The sequence below is a fragment of the Trachinotus anak genome, unplaced genomic scaffold, assembly GCF_046630095.1.
Source record: "Trachinotus anak isolate AG129_WGS33_773 ecotype Australia unplaced genomic scaffold, CSIRO_AGI_Tana_v1 ptg000015l, whole genome shotgun sequence".
Classification (NCBI taxonomy): Eukaryota; Metazoa; Chordata; class Actinopteri; order Carangiformes; family Carangidae; genus Trachinotus; species Trachinotus anak.
The window spans coordinates 8,184,061-8,198,581 of NW_027273866.1; the positions used below are offsets into that span (position 1 = coordinate 8,184,061).

The following is a 14,521-nucleotide window of genomic DNA, read 5'->3' on the forward strand; positions in this document are numbered from 1 at the left end:
TACCCACATCACTGTACTGGGAGGCAGCATATCCTCAGTTGTGCTCCTACCCTAAGGATATACAGCAGCACCAGGAGTTCACTGGTGCTGAAGAGATTGGTTTCCCTCCTTTGGATGCTGGTATGTGTGTTTTCTCTTCCTCTCTAAACAGCTCTATCTTTAGGGGAGTGTAGTCAGCATCTTGGCTGTATCTAGGCCTACACTGGTTCCTATTGCACACTGGGGAGGGAAGAAGATTTTGGATTGCATTGAGTTTTCTGGGTGATATTCAGACAGTCCTGGAGGATCCAAGATGCTCTCTGTGATTCAAAAACTGAAATTTATACCCTGGTACTCAGGCTTATTCTATCTTATTTGTTGCTTATTGAGTTTCTGTAAATATGTATAACATGTACACTTAGCTGGGACAGTTTTTAATCTCTGTAAAGTAACTCAAAAAAGAGAGAAAACTAAAGCTTGCTGACACTTTGTACCTTGAGACTTGTTGTGCTGACTGCCTCCATGCTTCCCCTGCAGGTTTGACATTGCAAGATGGACATACGAGTAGCAAGCATCCTCCTCCTCATGGTGACCATGACAGCGGCCCATGGGGAGCGTTACGTGGTGAAGAAGTTTGTGAAGGCCGCCCCTCAGTACCAGCCCTACTCTGTGAAGAGCCAAGGTAAGAAATCACAACCTCCTGCCCTCTGTACAGTCTCTCTTTGACCGTGTTAGCATTTCTCTAGCAGATTTGTCTTCACAAACAAAGCCTCTAAAGTCAAAATTTCCTCTTTAAAGACATATTTTTCCGTGAGCAACATTTCATGACAGCCTTGCCTTACCTTTGAATCTCCAGTGAGGGAATAAGCATCTTTGCTGTGGCCAATATGAGCAGCACAAGCAGTCAGACAGATGCTAGCCACAGCCAGCCAGCTGCACTTTACTCTGAAAACTCAGCTCCACCTTGCTCTGAAACCATCATGTGTTCTGATTGGCTGCGACGGAGTGCATGCTTCTCCAATCACACAGTCCATTTAGATCTGGGATTTGAATAACACTTACTTAGTGCAGAGCTTTTCAGTTTTCTTCTGGTGGAAGTCTTCAATCCTCAGGCAACAACATTAGCAACGTTTTCAATGAAAGGATTTTCAGACTTTTTTTCATTTTGCGATTATGAGGATTAATACAATAGTCACTATTTAAATACTTATTGTAACTGTCTTTTTAAAATCTGGCACTGAATATTCATGTTTCACTCACAATTCTTATTAGTTGTAGTGTGCTGGTTTAAATGATCAAAACTGAATATTTTGAGAAGCATAATGTTATAAGACTTCTCTTGTTCTCTTGTACTAGTGCATTTTGCCTTTAAAATCTGTTTTTTTTTTCTCATTTCAGTCATTTTAGCTGTAAATGTTTCCAGTTCTTTTGCTTTCAGACACTCATACTAGTCAAAGCACATTTCACATATTTTCAAAGATAAATTAACTACTTTTTATGCAAGATGGACATCTTGCATAAATGAAAATATCCATATTAGAGTCCTGCAAAAATGTATTTACTACTTTATAAAAATGTTAATTACGGAGTGGTCAGTGCTGGCTAACAGGCATTACAAAATAAAAAAAATGTTGCTCTTGTGTGAGGCAACATACTGCTATTTTTATTTGAGAAAGTAGCTGTTAGTGAATTATTTTTAGTTTGACACTGACAATTACAGTCAAGTCACCCAGCATTGTGGTTTGATTGGGTGTGCCTGCTTAACACAGAAGTAGAAACATCTGTTTGGCTTTATCCAAACTCGGCCAAGGAGTGAGCGTTTTATACTCAAACACATGTGACCACATTAAGGCAGCAAATAAAAGACTCCCTCTCATCTAGACACACGATCTTGTAAAGCTCTGCAACCAGCACACATAAAATCATTTTATTTTATTCATAGATTTTTAAATAAATGCCTAAATATTTAAATAAATATATAATGTAAATATTTAAAGAGAAAGCAGAGACACATTTCTACATTTGATATGGATAATTTGCAAGTTTAAGATTAGATGGAGAATTTAATGTTGTTAATGTAAAGTTGCACCAGCGGAGCAGCTCCGTGTACTCATAACAAAAAATCAAAAATACAAGATTGCGTCATGGGACTAAAACCTGCCCCACCTCTAATTAGGATCAATTATCAGTAAATTATTTTGTATTGCACCCACAATTTTTTACTTTATGGAGCAGAGAGCTGGCCTTGTTCCTATATTTTCTCTCACCTAAATGGGATGTAATTAGATGTGCTAGAGCCTGTATTCTAAGATATCATTGTATGAATATGATGCTAAGAATACAGGTTCACATTTCTACTATGAAGTCATAACAAACTAAACAAGGGGTTTCAAAAAGAATATTATAGTTGATCCTAGTTGTCACTCACTCTTTTAATTTTAGTGCTACATCATACCAGCACATTTCAGTGTAACTTATAGTGACAATATCATGTAACACACAGTTAATAAGTGCCTCCACTTTGTGTACATTTTCACCTGTCAGTTCTGTGGGGTTTTGTTGTTGTTTGGTTTTTTGTGGTACTGATTAAGCTCACTCTTTCACTTCTCACAGTAGGTGAGCCTGGACCTCCAGGTGAGCCCGGCCCTGAGGGACCTGCTGGCCCTCCTGGCCCCCCAGGTGAGAATGGTGAAGGTCTGCCTGGACCCCAAGGACCTCCTGGGCCTCCCGGAGCTCCTGGCCGCTCCATCTCTGGCAAACCTGGATCCCCAGGTGGACCTGGCAAACCTGGCAGCCCTGGAGCACCTGGTGAGAGGGGAGACACTGGAGCCACTGGCTCTCAGGGACCTAGGGGAGCCCCAGGATCTCCTGGTAGCCCTGGACCCGCTGGCCTCTCTGCTACTGGCAAGCCCGGACCTTCAGGTCTTCCTGGAGCAATGGGACCTAGAGGAGAGCCTGGCCTGAAAGGACATCCAGGTGTGCCTGGACTGCCCGGTGCTAAGGGTGATAGAGGGGTAGGAGTTCCCGGACCTCAGGGTGAGACAGGACCTGAAGGGCCTGTGGGCGCACCAGGAGAACCAGGTGCAGCTGGAGTTGGAAAGCCAGGCAAACAAGGTGCACCCGGAGAGTCAGGAAAGCCAGGTAGCCCAGGTAGGGATGGTGCCCCTGGTCCCATGGGTCCACAGGGACCTAAGGGACACACTGGTGCCCCAGGTGTAGGTCTGCCAGGTAAATCAGGTGAGAATGGTGCCCCCGGTCTGCCCGGCCCAGTTGGCCCTAAAGGTCACCAGGGACCTGCTGGAGCCCCTGGTGCTCCTGGAGTCCCCGGATATGGAAAGCCAGGTGCAAATGGAGAGAAGGGAGAGAGGGGAGCTACAGGTAGCCCAGGAGCAACAGGTGCAAAGGGTGAGCAAGGTCCAACAGGATATACCGGTGCTACTGGTGCAACTGGCGCCACTGGTCCTGCTGGACCTCAGGGTGCAAGAGGTTTCCCAGGTGAATCAGGTGCTGTTGGCCCCAAAGGTGACACAGGTGCAACCGGAGCTCAGGGACCTAAGGGAAACAAGGGAGATCAGGGACCACAGGGTTTCCAGGGAAAGCAGGGTTACCCAGGCGCAGCTGGTCCTCCTGGACCTAGAGGAGCCACTGGATCCACAGGTGACAAAGGGGATGCAGGTGCCCCAGGTACCCCAGGTGCCCCAGGTATCCCAGGCCCTGCTGGACCCAAAGGTCTTCCAGGCCGTGCAGGTGAGCCAGGATCCGCTGGTGGTGATGGTGCTCCAGGTGCCAGAGGACCTACTGGGCCTCAAGGTCCCGCTGGTGCTCCTGGCCTTAAGGGACACCCAGGTCTCCCTGGTGCTCCTGGCCCTGCTGGTTTAGCTGCTAAGGGTATAGCCGGACCTCAGGGTCCCCCTGGTGAGCCCGGTGAGCCTGGTTCTGATGGAGAGCCTGGCCCAGCTGGCCCTCCTGGTCCCCCTGGTCCTCCTGGTGAGGTTATGTTTGAGAAGGGCAAGGGATACGGTGAGGTTATGGTCAAGGCCCCCATGTCTGCTTTCACTGCATCTCTGGCTACCCCCTACCCTGCTGCTGGCACTCCCATTAAGTTTGACCAGATAGTGTACAATGCTGAGAATCACTATGACCCCGACAGCGGCATTTTCACTTGCCAGATTCCCGGAGTTTACTATTTCGCGTACAGCATCCATGTTAATGGAGCTCATGCCCTGGTTGCTCTGTACAAGAATGGCCAGCCTGTCATGTTCACTTATGATGAGTACAACAAGGGCTTCCTGGACCAGATGTCCGGTAGCGCTGTCCTCCTGCTTGATGAGCAGGACACAGTCTACGTCCAGATTCCCGATGATGAGGCCAATGGTGTCTTTGCTGCCGAAAATGTCCACTGCTCTTTCTCTGGGTTCCTCATTGCTTCAACGTGATACGTTGATACAGTAGTTCCCAAAAGCCAACCAACTAAATTTGCAATCTATTTCTCAAACTAAAGTAAACTCCCTGTTCATTTTTCCTCAGCCAAACAGACAGGCAGTTCACCCTTCTTTGAGGAATAGTAGCATCCCGACTTGAAAACTACAAGAAATAGGTGCTTAGAAGAAGGAAAACTAATTTATGAAAACAGGTGATCAGGGATGGGGGAAGTAATCCACAAAGTTACCAGTGAGCTTTTGTAATGGAGACAGCATGTGAAATTGAGGTGTTATAACTGTGTTGTGTCCTGACTTTTTTCTTTTCCATTCTGTTCCTTTTATACTGACATCAACTGGCTAGTCTCAATTTAGTGTTTGTCTGTTTTTGTTTTGTTTTTTTTGTTTGTTTGTTTTTGTACAACCTTGTTCTTGTTTGGGTGACCAATAATCTTATTAAAAGTACAAAAATACTTTCTGTGCAACATGTTGTAACTGTTGTCCTTGTATGTGACTTGAATATTGTGAAATGGTAATGGTCAAATTGACTGTTATAATGAAATAAGTCACCAGAATACTGTCATAAAAACACCAACTGTTTACCTGCAACATTGTTATATCCCTGAACATGCATTATGTCATGTAAAGCATAATGACCAAAATAAAAGATGTCTTAACAAATATTTTGTCTCAGGAGCACTTTTTCAATGGGAACCATATTAATATTGACAATTAACTATTTTTTCTATAGTCAAATTACTTAGAGGGACATGTGAAATAATACAAAAATGTGATAATTCATTTATGCAAGTTTCTATCAAAAAAGTAGGTCCACTCTAATCTGTTTTGATAAAAAAAGAAGTATTTTACATTTTGTACCAGCCTTACGAGCTTCCTCATACACTGGGGTTAGAGGTCAAATTCAGAGCAGCACCTCTTTGTGCTGGGGGGTATTTCCTCTTCGAGAACACTTGGTAGCTTGAAGAAGGAGTGGGCGAGGAATTGTTTGTGGCCTTACTGGCTGCCCCATAGATTTCCTGTACAGCACTGGATCAAAGATCCACTAAAGAAAAAGGAAATGAGCTATGATCTCCAGAGTAAGTTGTTATCATTTCTGCAAAACATTCAGCTGCTGAAAAAATATAAAAGGTAAGATAAGATAATAAGAATAATAATAATGATAATAATAATAAGAAGAAGAATAAGATAATCATAAAGGATTATGAATGGATGCTGACATATTAGGCCCACACAGCCACATGGATAGGCAATAGTATTTGCCCATAGTTGACAACAATAATATAGTGTACGAATAATATAACACTTAAATATCACATTTATTCTCCTAAGTCCATGTCAGTGGTAGAAGAATTCAGTTCCTTTTTACTGAAGTAAAAGTTGTAATGTGCTGAAGGAAATATACTCTATTACAATTAATGACAGCAAAATTTGCTTAAATATCAAAAGTAAAAACCACTCACCATGCAGAATGACCAGCTTATTAATATAATATATATTATGTTATTTTATTATTAAATTTTAAAGCATTTTATTCTTCAACATATTGGATTTTTTTTCCTGTAACAAGGCACCACAATTTAGAAGTTTATCATATGTATCGTAAGCAAACCTGAACAAAGCAAAGTAACTAGTGTAGTAGAGAAGTATAGAGTAGCACAGAATGGAAATACAATGACCGAATTAACCTGTTAGGAGGCCCTGGGACAAACAAAATTGCTGCTGAGCCCCTGCAGAACCACCGTGTTCTGCCCTCTGTGCAATGTGTGTAGTCATATGCTGAAATATCTCTTTACTTTATTAGAAACCTGAAATGTGAACACAGTATAAAGTAAAAAAAAAAACAAAAAACATATTAAGAAACAAAATTAGCTCATAATGCAGGGTCAACCTCAGTTGAAACTGTACTTTAATAGTTTAAATTCTGTTACAAACCTGCAATTAATCAAATTACCATTAACGATGAAATCCGGCCTCTGGGGTCCCAGTTTGCCCAGTTGGTGAAAAAACCCTTGGGAAATACTCACTTAATTAAAGTACTTGAGTAAATGTACTTAGTTATTTCACACCATTAGTCCCTGTACAGATGCTGAGATGAAGATGAAGATGACAAAATATGAATCTTTTCCCCACATGATGGCCACTGGCCGTCTGCTTGGCAGCCAAAGTTTACAAAAGCTACTCTACCGTGCAAGCCTGAGTTCGGGTGTGCTGAAAATAGTCGGCCTGCAGGATGAGGCACAGGGATGGTCCTCTGGCAGGGCAGCAGCTCTTTGATCTTCCCTGGGAGAGAGTGAGACGGTGGTTAGGTGAGAGGCCCGAGGGACAGAACAGAAGAGGAAGCTGGTGGAAGGAAACCACTGGGGACTGCCATCTGAGGGGACTGCCATTTGGAGATGGTCTGTGGTTGGTGCATGAGGTGGGATAGACAGAAACACAGACAGAGGGCTGACTCTGGTCAACTCCACAAGCCACACTCCAAAATTATCTGCTGCTCTTAGAGGAATATTTCACTTTGATATATGTTTGTTTTTTAGAAGGCTCACTTTTCCGTATTTCTGTGTATGTATCTATGCTCTCATGTAACCATCTGCCCAAAAAGAAGCAAACAAAGGAACTGAGGAAGGAACTAGTATGAAGACACCCTGAGCAGGATGGAGAGCAGTGTGTGGCATGATGGGCTACATCATGGCTGTGAGGTGCATTTGAGCCACACCGGGGGCCAGAAAGGGAAGCAAATCCCTCAACAACGTGACCAAGGTGGGTGTGTAGACCAGGAAGCAGGAATAGAAATATTATGTGTAAAACACACCCTTCTTGCGGTGACCAAAGCTGCAGTACACAAGGTTAAACTGGGTGCAAAGGAAATAGATGGGTTGAAATGAGCATGGACACAGATGTGGGCGGCTAAAAACACCCAAGTTTGCTGCAATCTCTAAAAGTCCTTGTGTTTTTATGGGTTTTTGGATTTCGTAGAAGGAATCCCAACATGTTGACGGTGAGTAAAAGCATCAGTTAGGTCAGTGCTGCAGACACTAAAACTCTGCCCAGCGTAAAAATGTTTGTTAGAACAATTTATGGTGCAAAACCAGCAGCTCTATGATTTAATCAAACAACTCAAACGCCGAATCTCTTCACATAATTATGCTGTGGCTGCTCCCCAAGTCATTTCCTAAAAATATTGTAGGGTGGCAAACACTTCTCACTTTATCTCACAGCAAGTTAGAGTGGTGTAGAGAAAATAAATGTGCTTCTGATAATCACATACTTTCTAGGATGTGTTGTAGAAGACCTAAAATGGACAGTTCACAAGCTATTTTGTTACCTTTGCTCAAATTCAATCAATAGCGATACTTTTTGTGAAAACATATTCACTCTTGCACTCCATATTAAACAACACCTTCCCTACTTAATTTTAAAAGATGAGACTCCACATACAACCAAATGCAGGTTTTAAATGCTTAAAAGCTCATCTACATATCCAATTTCTTTTTTCAGTAATGAACCACATGGGGGCGCTGTAGAGCAAAGAATCCACGGGTGCATTTTTTTGTCTAGTGGCTGATCTCAGCCATGAGCCAGAGAGATTTATCTGAGGAACATTTGATATTTTCTTAACACTCTATAAATGAGCTCAGAGTGGTAATTCAAACTTCATTCCTTTATTCTTCAGTGCTCACAGAAAAAAAAAAAACTGACTGACTGACCTTAATACCACTTTGTGGGCCATGCTACATTCAATATTGAGGTGAAGGCTCATTATATACAAAAAGATGCTGTTTGAAGGCTGCGCCCCTGACTCCTCATTTGTGTGCTTTGTAGACTTTAAGTGGTGTTGTAGTCATCACAGCTTGATGCAAAATTTGCTTAAAACATCTCCCAATTTTATTCAATCTTACAAATGGTGAAAAACAAGAAAACTTCATTTACAATGGGTAATCTGTTAAAAACTTCAGTCATTTAGGTACATCTCAGTCATAAAACCAGTAATATCAAAGTCTATACAACGTGCATTACTACAGAGTTCTGAAATGGTGGAATCTAATGGAAAGTGATGAGCATCTATTGTTTTGACAGTTAACTAAATCTATTCATTCAGGAATGGTCGTGTCCACAGGAGCGTTGAGCTTAAAGAGTTGTAAACAACTGTGCACTGCAAAGACAACATTTAAGACTTGGTTTAGGACTTTCCCTTTAAATATCACAATGTGTCAAATCTTGCAGACACAGCTTTAGCTGCTACATCCAATTGCCCAGCACCAAATACTTTGATTAAATATGTCAAATTCAGCAACATGTCAACACAGTCATGGTTTCATGTAGAAAAACATTCACACTCACATTCGCACTTTCACACTCACCCACGTCACAATTGCAAGCACCAATGAGCAGTGAGGAAGCAGCACACTCGCCAGCACACCTCCTGTCCATCACTGCCACAGGACGCTGCAGTCATTATGGATGAGATGGTTGCAGAATAGTAAACAAACACCAACAAAAAAATAAACAAAAAAAATCCCTGGTTTTAGACAAGTCCTCGCATTCCTTCAGACGGGCTCCATCGTCTCCTTCATTCCGGTGTCTCGCTCAGCAGGATTACTCGGCGGCGGCTGTGGCCTCTGGACTGGCTGCCGTTTCTGGTTCAGTGGGTGAAGCTTCAGCTGGTTTCTCCTCTCCTCCTCCTGCTGCTGCTGCTGCTGCTGCTGCGTCTTCTTCTGCCTTCACTTCCTCCTCAGCCTTTGGCTCCTCAGTTGCAGCCTCCTTGGCGCCCTCCTCACCAGCCTCAGCCGGCTTGGTCTCCTCAGTAGCTGCCTCCTCGGATGCCGCCTTCTCTCCTTCGGCTGGTTCTGCTGCCTCTGCTGCCGCTGCTCCTTCCTCTGCTGCCTCCTCAGATTCCTTCTTGGTCTTCTTGAAAGAGAAGCCGCTGAGCTTGAAGGAGGGTTTCTTGAAGGAGAAACGCTTTTTCTTTTGCTTGCCATCCTCGCTGGTGGATGGAGTGCCTTCCTCCGGCTTGGCAGAGGCTTCTCCGTTTGTGGCCGCCGGCTCCTTCTCTCCATTGGCCTCAGCACCCTCTACTTTCTCGCCTTCTTCTTTTGGAGCCTCCTCAGTAGGAGTGCTGCCGTTGGCCTGAACATCAGCTTTGTTGGCCTCCTCTGCAGCTGGAGAGGCATCCCCATTGGTCTTGGCATGGCCATTCTCCTGGAAGAAAACAATGCAAATTTCATTCCTGAACAAGCACATCACCATGTCATTTAAGCAAAAACGAGTTGAGTGTTCATTGTTTGCAACCTTGCATTTGAGGCCAAACACTAGCCTATATATGATAAAGCTACCAGCTGCGAAATCTGACGTGCTCGTATTTAATAAAATGCATTGACTGGTAGTAACCAATAGGAAAATACTCTTAAAACTGCAGCAACATCTGTTACCAGGAGAGTGACGACAGATCTGTGGCCTTCAGCAGTAGGCTACTCGGTTAGACCGCAGTCCCGCCGGAACCCAGCAGGGGGCGTTCAATGTGAAGACGGTGGAAACAACACAGGAATTTGGGGATTTTTTTTTTCCTCCCTTCCTTCTTTTAATGTTCCATATAGTCAACCAAAGTGTGTAATTTTACGTTGGAAATACTTCTCTCATCCCATTCTCTGTGCTTTTTTTTTTTTTTTTTTTTATAACTGATTGATTTTGTGGGTTGCGTGTGTGTAAGAACGTGGCTTTCTTTCTTGGACCTGGCAACAAAGGCGTGGTATGGTTTTTTTTTTTTTTTTTTTTTAAATGGCCATGCCACAGTGAGAGCAGCCACAAACCCCCGCTGCAACACATTTCAACCGAATGAATTAAAACAACCCCGATGTGCAATGAGCTGAAAGAGCTGTGAAATCTTTATAAAAAAAATTAATAAAAATAAATGCAATTTCATTCATTCCGTCATAGACACTCATTTCCTACAAATTCAAAAGATGAATTGGAGAAATTTATACATGTAACTATTAAATGCATTTCAATTATGTAGGGGAAAAAAAAAAAAATGAGAGTTTGAAATAATGTGGCGTTGCATAAAACGTAAAGCTGGAACAAAGCAGCCGCCGGTGGAAATGGATACATGTGGCCACTTTCCCTGATGCCGGCGAGCGTGGGGATGCGCCACAGGGAACATGGAGCACGCCATTGACGCAACCCATCGCCAAAACTGAGACAAAATTCCGCCTGAGCGATTAAGATTTAAATGGTTCAAAACGTAAAATGTACCTGTCCGTTTGACTTTGCTGCGACGGCTGCACCTTCCGCTGGCTTTTCCACCGCAGCTTCCTCTTTTCCAGCGGTTTTGGAGATTTGTGCTCCCATGCTTTTGGTCCAACAAAGGAACCCAACCGATTCGAATGAATGAACAAAGACCGCAAGCTTCCTCCACCCCCCAAAAAAAAATTCAAGTCAAACGCCGCCGACACCTCCTTCTCCAAGCGAAACCGAGGAATCAGCCCGAAACCGATGTGACCGCGAAGGGGACGTGTGGGAACTTGCAAGAATATGTGGCGAAGATGCGAAAGGGACGAGAATTCTGTCGATTTTTTTTTTTTTTTTTCTCGAGAGCGGAGTTTGTAAATGGAGAAATTGGCCCCGCCGCAAATGAGATGCGGAGTACAACGCCCAAGTCCGCTGATGAATGGGCGATGGGGCTATGACGACACAGCCACCCCGTCTCCACCAATCACAAGTCCGATATCCAACGAGTGTGTGTGTGTGCGTGTGTGTGTGTGTGTGTGTGTGTGTGTGTGTGTGTGTGTGTGGGGGGGGGGGGGGGGGGGGGGGGGGGGGGGGGGTCACAGAGTGGGGGGGGCCATGGACAATGGGAGAGACACAACAACATGGCCAGCAACTTGTTTTATATCCTCGCTACAATGCACAAAGTTGATTAAAAAAAAAAAAAACTAAACTAAAATCACGACTGAGATTTAATAGAGCTTTAGAATGTCAAGTATACTTCATTTAATTCAATATCCCAGAAATATTCTCACTCCAGACATAGTTGCTCTTCCCATACCGAGGTAAACAATGTGTTTAGAGATGTTTTTTAAAAAGCTTTTCATGACGTTCAGCTTATATAGTTATTGTGGACTATTTACTTTGCACTGGCAAATGTTTTGGCCACTCTTTCATTTCTAAGTGCAGCAAGTGTCACAAACAAGTTCAATAGAATTGTCTTTATTTCATAATATAGCTTACAACGTAACTCAAAACTTGTAGGTTAATATATGCCAGCACCAAAACAACAGCATGTTTTGGACAGCTGAGCTGACAAAGCAGAGCTCAGCTGGTCTCACGTTATATCATCACGCACCCTCCTGACATATGCCCCGCTCAGTAAACAGACGTCCCCTGTAACTCTAAGCCCCTGTGCCCACAACGTCCCTCATCCCTCCTCTTGCATAATAGCGTCTTGTCTGCTTGTTGCAGCTGGAGCATCCCAGTGACCCAGATATAACGATAGTCTATGGCCCTGTGCTGCTGCTGCTGCTGCTGCTGCCTTCTCCAGCAGCCTGCAGTACTCTGACTCCGCCACCAGCCACAAGTCTCCCGTCTCCCTGCCATCACTGCATGACCCACATCTCCATGGTTACCAGTCCAAAATGGCCCCAAGGAAGAGGTTGCACGTCGAGGGCTGAGTGATCATGACTCCTGGTTATGGAGAAGTAGGGTGAGAGTGAGTTGAAAACTAAGCAGTACAGACAGCAGTTTGAGGATTAGGGTGACTTCTTTCACCCACCCTCTCTTCATCAGGCTAACTAGGCCACGCTCATTGTTGTGATATTCTGATTACATGCAAAGCTGTATTTATTATGTTGAGCTGCCATGAATAAATAAACCGAGGACAAAGCCAGCACGGCATGAACTGTCTTCAAAAACAGCCAGACATTTAGATGTAAAGATTTCACCTGCCAGGAAAAAGACACTGTTACCGTGTCTATGATGTGTATGTCAATATCCTCGGCGGAGCATGTGTGTGTGTGTGTGAGTGAGAGCAAGAGAAATTTGCACATAAACTGATGCCTTATCTTATAAAAGGCTTCAAATCAAATCACACCTCTTTTTATGGACAAGAGAATTGCTTATAACCAAAAAAAAAAAAAAAAAGATTTTACTAAAATCATATATCATATCATATCATGAAACTTTTTTAAAAGAGTTTTACAAGGAAACTTACTTTGAAACTATCTGGATTTTGATGCATTTACTAATAGAAAACTGAGAAAGTCTGAAAAAGTAGTCCGGAGTAGCTGGTCCACTCTAATCTGTGTAATGATACCTCCTGGCCACAAATATATAACGGTATTTAAAGAGGTTTGTAGATACAATATTATATGTGTTAGACACTAGAACAAGATCAGAAATTGTAGCAAAAATTTTAGGTAAAAAAAGAAATCCCTCATAGATTTCACCACACTGTGACAATTAGCCAGTTTACTGAGTAGTCATGCAACAAAAAAATTTGTCAGCAAAAATTTTCATGGATGATTAGGCCTAGTTCTAAAGTAAAAATGACAAGCAGATTATAAAGTGTGAGGATTTGCAGGTTTTTTTTCACTCTTCATTAACATTATTGTAAACTTAATATCTTTGTGTTTTAAACAGACAGAACAAGACGTCTGAAGACATCACCTTCTGTGACGGATATGTTTCACTATTTTTCTGACGTTTTACTGACAGAAGAGTTTGAAAAAGGAAATAACAGATCAGTTGATTGTTGCTGCAGTCCTGTAGTCTGATATTCTGGAAGTCAATGGAGTTGCTGTCTTAGGCGGCAGTGGGGGCCGACCATTAATAGTAGGGTTGGTAGTATCATTCCTGGCTCCCCCTGTCCCCATGTCAAAGTATTTTTGAGCAGGTCACTGAACTCTGCGTCTGTGTTTGCGAAATATGTAAAATTTTTTATAGCATCTTTCAAATGAATGTGATGTGTAAAGCAAACCATCCTTATAATAGTATATTTGAATGACAGTGATTTTCAATATTTCTTATTATCATCTAGGCTGATCAGTATGAACACCTGCAAACCAGGAGGATTGTCATGTGAAGGGAGGTCAGAGGTCACTGTCCTGATTCATTAATACTTTACTCAACAGCTCTTGTAAAGTATAAAAAGGTATATCATATTCTAATCTGGGCGAGGGTTGTTTTTTTGTCCTTCCACCCAAATTCCCTCTCAGTGTTTGAATGCTGCTGATCTTCTCCAGTTTCAGTTGCTTGGTAAACTTCTTGTGAAAATAGTTAGCATCTGAATATTGACTGAAACCTGAGAAACCTACATAGAGCATTTCAGTTTAAAGAGGTACTTTGCTCTGCTATTATTCATGTCATGTGGAAGGCAAACTGGGTATGCAGATTTTAATCCCTCAGCAGGTGATTTCACTTATGAGCAGCCCTTCAGGCAAAAAAGGGAAATCACCTGCTGTTGATTTTAGCTGGAACAAAAACTTACACACTCAGACCTGAATAGGAAATTGTTGAGCACAGCTGGATGATACAAACACCCAAAAGGTTTATGAATATTTTCTCTTGGTTCTAGTTTAAATCGTAGGTCTAATTAATGGTTCTGTTTATGTATGATGGAAATAAAAGCAACTGTGAGCTCTAATTGACTTGAACGAAAACAGACAATTTCCCCACCTTTCCTTGTTTTTCAGTCATTCCAAAGGCGAGGTGGCGTCCTACTAAATATTGTAATTTCTGGTTGGCGGTAAACGGTGTCAATCATACCTCTTGGTCGATGTGGATCCGCATCAGTCGTACGCAATAACAGCTGCGTGAAGACTACCATGGATAAACCGGAAAACAAAAGATTTTACAGGTCAAAATAAAATCAGAAAATTATCATTTTTAAAATTATGTATTCGACGTGCTTATTATAATCGTACCCGTACTAATGTAGGCTTGGTGGAATTATTACCTTACAGGTAAAAAAAAAAAAAAAAACAACCTTATAATAAACTTAATCCATATAGTACGTTTCTTAACAATGGTGTAAAGTGCTTTACAAAAATAAATAAAACCAGACAAACCAAAAAGGACGTGAGCATAGAGGAAGTAAAAACAATAAAATGAATTAG

At 42.6% G+C, this 14,521-nt stretch overlaps 2 protein-coding genes across 3 annotated transcripts; one reads left to right on the plus strand and one right to left on the minus strand.

Annotated features, from left to right (window-relative positions):
- On the plus strand, positions 1-5,080 carry col10a1a (collagen, type X, alpha 1a). Its single transcript, XM_071498243.1, has 3 exons — positions 1-120; positions 517-661; positions 2,593-5,080. Exons 2-3 carry the CDS (start codon positions 532-534, stop codon positions 4,413-4,415), a joined length of 1,953 nt encoding a protein of 650 aa, XP_071354344.1. The 5' UTR covers positions 1-120; positions 517-531; the 3' UTR covers positions 4,416-5,080.
- A 3,197-nt stretch (positions 5,081-8,277) lies between these two features.
- marcksb (myristoylated alanine-rich protein kinase C substrate b) lies at positions 8,278-14,217 on the minus strand. 2 transcript variants are annotated; one of them, XM_071498245.1, is made up of 2 exons: positions 14,082-14,217; positions 8,278-9,614 (listed from the first exon to the last, which is right to left on the minus strand). In XM_071498245.1, the coding sequence occupies exons 1-2, from the start codon at positions 14,100-14,102 to the stop codon at positions 9,012-9,014; spliced, it is 624 nt and encodes a 207-aa protein (XP_071354346.1). In that variant the 5' UTR covers positions 14,103-14,217; the 3' UTR covers positions 8,278-9,011. The 2 variants fall into 2 exon arrangements, with proteins under 2 accessions (XP_071354346.1, XP_071354345.1); XM_071498244.1 differs by lacking the exon at positions 14,082-14,217 and adding an exon at positions 10,665-11,052.
- Between the last annotated feature and the right edge of the window lie 304 nt (positions 14,218-14,521).